The sequence below is a fragment of the Maylandia zebra genome, linkage group LG6 (assembly GCF_041146795.1).
Source record: "Maylandia zebra isolate NMK-2024a linkage group LG6, Mzebra_GT3a, whole genome shotgun sequence".
NCBI classification, from domain to species: domain Eukaryota; kingdom Metazoa; phylum Chordata; class Actinopteri; order Cichliformes; family Cichlidae; genus Maylandia; species Maylandia zebra.
In genome coordinates this window covers 12,236,846-12,243,092 of record NC_135172.1, presented here as the reverse complement: position 1 = coordinate 12,243,092, position 6,247 = coordinate 12,236,846, and the positions used below count along the sequence as shown (strand labels likewise).

The window sequence follows — 6,247 nt, the reverse complement described above, 5'->3', positions numbered from 1 at the left end:
TCCAATCCTGGATCATATCCATATCCACTTAGGATCGAGTGATCCAAATACACCACATTGTGACAATAACCATGGCATAGCAGCTGATGAGCAGCAGATAGATACTGCTCATGGCACCACTGGTGCAACTAGACTTGCAGTCAAGACTGCCAAAACCAAGACCAAGACCAGAGGGTATCGAGACCAAGACAAGACTAAGAACAAGTCGAGACCAAGTCGAGACGAGACGAAGTCGAGACGAGACGAGACCAAGACAAACAAAAGAGTCTTTAAACTGCAGCCAGATTCTGCTTCGTTTACGGGTGTCAGGCATATTTATGTGTTTTTGCTTTCACACAGCCCTCCTCACCACTGTCTACTGTCTCACTCACTTACTGAGAGGACAGACGCACCCTCCACTTGACTGTCGAGAAATGCAGATCCAAAAGCAACAACATGGCAGGTCAAGAACTCCAGAACTCTGCTGCCCGTATCATCACCAGGACCCTGCGGCTTTTAGTCAGGTGCGGCTTTTCTATAGATTGTCCATGATTTTTGTGATATCGTAAGACGATTTGTTTTGTTTGTTCCGCTGTTGTACGGCACTACGTTGCCTGGCGGAAGGATCGGGGTTCAAGAGTGGTATGTTGGTCACATGTCCATCCGCCAGGCAACATAGTGCCGTACAAGTAGCGCGAAAAACAAACTTCAAAGTAGCGCTATGCGTTCAGCGGGAGTCGTGGATGACGAGCGGCGATAAACTTGCGAAAAGCAAGTTGTGCTCAACTCTACCGGTGGATTCTGACAGCGTGGAAAAGTGTGCAAACATCCACGATCACCAACGGATTTCGAAGGGCTGGACTGCTGCATGATGAAGAGGAGGACACCGCCACGGCCCTTCAGAGGGTGTTCGACTCCGACACTGACAATGACAATGAGGATTATCTTTGGTTTTGAAAGTGACAACGAAGGAAAGAAGCTGAGAGTGGATGACGAAGCCATCCTGAGCCTGTTCGTTTCCGACACTGGAGAAGAGGACTTTGGTGGTTTTAGTGCGCAGGAAGATGGTGGTGAATGACTGACTTTTCTTCTTGTTAAAGCCGTGTCACTGCACCTGAGCCTAAAAGGTAGTCTGAATCTATTTTTCTGGTGTGCTGTAGGTTACTGTTATGTACTACATTTGTTACTCATTTATGAAGCACAGCACATGTGCAAATATGTACCCATAACTTGATTTTCAAAATATTAATAAAAGGGGTGTGTCTCCAAACAGCCATCTCTTTCCTGACAATTCGCTTTGTGCATATTCTCTTACATATGATAAGTCAATATTGAAACACCTGCGGCTTTTGGTCAGGTGCGGCTAATGTATGTACAAAACAGGATTTTCCCCTGATTTTAGCTTGTGCGGCTAATATTCAGGTGCGCTTTGTAGTCCGGGAAATACGGTAAGCATATAAAACATGAAGTGTTTGTGAGGTTCATCTGCAGCACCTTTGTCTCTGTGAAATGTTTGCTAATTTAACATTTTCCCTCCTAAACAGGAAGGAGTTTGTGGAGGCCTATGTGAATCATGCCTTCAACACATCAGTGGAGAGTCTGTTCCAGGAGTTCAAGCGAGGCTTCTTCCTGGTGTGTGAGCAGGATTTGGTGAGGCTGTTTCGACCAGAGGAGCTGCAGGGAGTGCTGGTCGGCCAGGACGTGCATGACTGGGAAAAGTTCAAACAGGTACAGTCAGCCAAACAGACACAGGCTGTAGTTTCACAGCTGTCCTGTAGCACAATAACTGTGTACTGCATACTGCCAAAAGCATTCAGCCGGCTGCTTTAACACAAATATGAACTTGAGTCACATCTCAGTCTTAATCCAGACTTTTGTATGATAGTATAATATAATAGTCAGCCCACCCTTCGCAGCTATAACTGCTTCCACTCTTCTGGAAAAGCTTTCCACAAGGTTTAGGTGTGTTTATGGGAATTTTTTGACTATTCTTCCAGAGGTGCATTTATGGTGTCAGACACTGATGTTGGAGGAGAAGGCCTGGCTCACAGTTGCTGCTCTAATTCATCCCAAATATGTTCTATCAGGGTGAGGTCAGGACTCTGTGCAGGCTAGTCCAGTTCTTCTACACCAAACTCACTCATCCATGTCTTTATGGACCTTGTATTGTGCACTGGTGCCCAGCCATGTTGGAACAGAAAGTGGCCATCCCCAAACTGGAAGCATGAAATTGTCTTGATATGCTGAAGCATTAAGAGTTCCTTTCATCGGCACTAAGGGGGCGAACCCAACTCCCGATAAACAGCCCCACAACAAAACCGCCCCTCCACCACACTTTACACTTGGCACAGTGCAGTCAGACAAGTACTTCTGGCAACCACCAAACCCTGACACATCCATCGGATTGCCAGTCAGAGAAGTGTGATTCGTCACTCCAGTAAACACATCTCCACTGCTTTAGAGTCCAGTGTTGAGATGCTTAAATCACTCCATCTGACGCTTTGCATTGTGTTTGTCAGTGTAAGGCTGGGATGCAGCTGCTCAGCCATGGAAACCAATGAAGTTTGGACATCTGTAACAACAGCAGACTGCAGATATTGGTGACTTAAGTGCACTATGAGCCTTAGCATCAGCTGACTAGCTGTCATTTCCAATTACTTCCACTTTGTTATAATATCACTAACAGCTGACTATGGAATATTTAATAGCGAGGAAATTTCATGACTGGACTTGTTGCACTGGTGCATCCTATCACATTACCATGCTGGAATTCATTCAGTTCCTGAGAGCGACTCGTCCTTTCACACATGTTTGTAGAAGTAGTCTGCATGCCTAGGTGCTTGATTTAATACACCTGTGTCCATGGAAGTGATTGGAACACATTAATTGAATGATTTGGATGTGTTAGGGAATACTTTTGGCAACATAGTGTATGCCTGACCTTACAAACTCTATGATTATAACAGTCATTTTCACTGTTTTCAGAACACAAGTTATGGTTGGAGATATCATGACCGCCACCCCACCATACAGATGTTTTGGGAGGTATTTGATGAACTAACTGAAGAGCAGAGGAAAGATTTCCTTCGTAAGTACTTGCTGAAGCCTCCGTTATGATATGTTACTGAAATCACACTGTATCATATAAAACATTAGATTTTTCTGCACTTTACCAAGATACATTAGAGAGCAGCATTGTTCTGATTAATACACTGTAAAGCTGCTTTATGGTTGAGTTAGTCATCAAAAACGTATGCCAAGGAAAGTGGGCCGAAATTCCTCCCAAAGCTATGTAAAGATTCGTTACCAGTTATCACAAACACTTGACTGCAGTTCTTGCTGCCAGGATGCTTCCACCAGTTAATACATTTAGAGCTCCATTGCTTTTTCACATAGGGCCAGCTAGGCTTGAATATTTTTTCCCTTAATGAATGAAATGATAAATTAACAATTGTGTTTTGTATTTACTTATTACACATAAATGTGACAAATATGCAAAAATATCCAATGCAGTTTGCATACAGGCCCAACAGAGGAGTGGAGGACGCACTTTTGACTTTACTAAATCTAATTCTTAAACATGTAGAGAGTAAAGGGACTTTTGCAAGACTTCTTTTCATTGATTTTTCTTCGGCTTTTAATACAATACAGCCCCATATTTTAATTAAAAGACTTTTAGAACAGTTTGAAATCAGGAAAAACCTGGTGGGCTGGATTTTAGATTTTCTAACTGACAGGTCACAAAGAGTGAGAATAAATGGGGTTCTGTCTGACCCAGTGTTCTCCTCCACAGGTTCTCCTCAAGGGTGCGTCCTATCGCCCTTATTATTCACTCTCTATACAAATATGTGTCAGGGCAGACATGAAAACAGGGTCATTATTAAATATGCAGATGACTCTGTTATTGTCAGCTTACTGAAAGAGGGTGAAATTAACCACGGTCCAGTCATTGATGACTTTGTTCAGTGGTGTGAGGAGTCTTATCTCCAGCTGAACATATCTAAAACAAAAGACATGGTTGTTGATTTTAGGAAGCAACAAAATGGGCAAGCAGTTACTTTAATTAAAGGTCAGAAAATAGAGCAAGTACAATCATATAAATATCTTGGGACCATAATAAATGAAAAACTGAACTTTGATCAAAATTGCAAATCAGTTTGTAAAAAGGGTCACCAGCACCTTTATTGCCTTAGGAAACTTGTTCATTTCCACATTGACCAAAAAATTTTAACTTTGTTTTATCGTTCTTTTATTGAGTCTGTTTTATCCTTTTGTTTGGTGGCATGGTTTGGTCAGACCTCTGTCACAGAGAAAAACTCTCTAAATCAGATAGTGAGATGGTCCAGTCGTCTGATAGGTGAGCCACAGTCTTGTTTAGCCTCCCTGTACTCTAAGCAGGTACAGAGGATGGCTTTATCAATCCTTAAAAATGGTTCCCATCCTCTAAGGGGTGAATTTCAGCTTCTTCCCTCAGGACGGAGGTTTCTATTTCCGAGATGCAGGACAAAGCGTTATAAAAATAGCTTTGTCCCCGTTGCTGTCACTGAATTAAATAAGAACTGTTTTTGATTCGAAATATTAAAGTATGTGTCACAGTGAGTTTTATATATTTACTAGGTATGTGTGTTTTTAAAGGGATGTCAAATGCTGTCATTTTTCTGTAAAGCAAATTTACCTTGCCTTTAGGTATAAATAAAGTTACCTTACCTTACTTTTTCCTGTGATGTGATGATGATATGTATATGTATAGGTATGTAAAAGTTTTCAAAAAAAATAAGATAAGTAAAATGATATTTTCTTTCCATTGCTGTTCTTCAGGGTTCCTGACTGGTTACAGGAGAGCGCTCCTATTCTTGGCATCGACCAGGTCAAGATGAAGGTTTTTGCTATTCAGAGCAGCACCTGTGAGCAGCACTTCCCTGAGTCAGAGACATGTCACTCTAATCTGTATCTGCCTTTTTACTCAACTAAGGAGATCATGCGAGACAGACTGACAGAGGCCCTGCTAGCAGATACAGATTTCACACTGTGATGCTGGATCGTATGCAGCTCTAAAGGAGCGTGCACTGTGTCTGAGCCGAGGAGGAGGGATGAGATTTATTTGTACTCTTGGAACTCATCTTCTTTTCCTGTGGTACCTCAGGATAATTTACACTGTGCATTACAATAATATTACACTATAGCAAATGCAAAAAATTCAACATCCCTACATAAGACAGCTGTGTAACAGCATCAGCATCATAAGGCACTTTAGAATTATCTGACTTTTCTTAATATGTCATAATTTATCCAATAATTTAAGTTACTGCTGCATTATAATTCTTATGAATCAAATCTAATTTTTATGCTCAGACAAACATGAACAGGAGAATGTATTGCTTTATAACTACTATATTGCTATAAACATCTGACTATGTAATACAATCCAATAGAGCACTTCTGTATTATTTATCACTTTATTCTTTGTGTTTTGTTTAATTCTGGTGGGGTTGAATTATTTCCAATAATAAATCTTTAACATATGTAACATTGGTTATTTGTTGGAACAATAAAAATGTGTATTTTACACTAAACATTGCTTACCTGGTGTCAGTAAATCCCTAATTACTGCAGTCTGAGGTTTGCTTAACACGATTTGAAGAAGCAAGAGTACAGTAGTACTGTACTCTTGGCGGACGTGATTAAGGATGCCGTGCAGGTGTGTCCGCCCTCCCTGCACGGCACCGCAGGCCACGCCCCACCGCATACCCCCATCGCCCGACTGAGGCCGGGGAGCCATCCGGTTGAAATGTTAAAAGAATGTTGGAAATTTGATCAGAATACAGTAAAAATGAGAGAAACAGATATTTTTCTCAGGTCATTGTGTTAAATTGTCATAATCGCCGTGTTCTTTAAGACTATCAGCTCTACTCTAAACAACCCTGAAAGCCTCTGCTGACACATGTCATCAGTTCCTTTCTTTCTTTGTAAACAAGGTCGAGTCTGTCAGGTCAGCAATAGAACTTCCTACAGATGACCCATCAGTGTTTATTCCATGACTGTAAACATGTTTCCATTCGTCACTTCAGTCTTTACTCTGAAATACAGGAAATGACTTCATGGCTCAAAATATTTGTCGTTCAAACAATTCTTTATTTAACTTTTTTTTAAACTTTATTGAAGAACTTTAACAAAATACATTCAATAAAAACTTGAACAACAGGAAACTGATTTTTCATCCAACCACTGAAAAAAAAGGTAACAACTGAACACAAACACTACAGAAGAA

The 6,247-nt window shown here is 41.1% G+C and overlaps 1 protein-coding gene across 2 annotated transcripts; it reads left to right on the top strand.

Annotated features, from left to right (window-relative positions):
* The first annotated feature begins 383 nt into the window (after positions 1 to 383).
* LOC112433832 (E3 ISG15--protein ligase HERC5-like) lies at positions 384 to 5,557 on the top strand. 2 transcript variants are annotated; one of them, XR_003023719.2, is made up of 4 exons: positions 384 to 1,106; positions 1,524 to 1,707; positions 2,965 to 3,067; positions 4,798 to 5,557. XR_003023719.2 is itself a non-coding variant. In XM_024801808.2 (4 exons), the coding sequence occupies exons 1-4, from the start codon at positions 436 to 438 to the stop codon at positions 4,854 to 4,856; spliced, it is 414 nt and encodes a 137-aa protein (XP_024657576.1). In that variant the 5' UTR covers positions 388 to 435; the 3' UTR covers positions 4,857 to 5,557. The 2 variants fall into 2 exon arrangements, 1 of the variants encoding a protein (XP_024657576.1); XM_024801808.2 differs by having other exon boundaries at positions 388 to 503.
* Positions 5,558 to 6,247: the final 690 nt, after the last annotated feature.

Bases quoted from the DNA above. Each gene is read 5' to 3' on its own strand.
- LOC112433832 (XM_024801808.2), top strand. From the start codon at position 436: ATGGCAGGTCAAGAACTCCAGAACTCTGCTGCCCGTATCATCACCAGG. The intron at 504-1,523 runs GTGCGGCTTTTC...CCTCCTAAACAG, and splicing joins ACCCTGCGGCTTTTAGTCAG to GAAGGAGTTTGTGGAGGCCT. The intron at 3,068-4,797 runs GTAAGTACTTGC...GCTGTTCTTCAG, and splicing joins GCAGAGGAAAGATTTCCTTC to GGTTCCTGACTGGTTACAGG.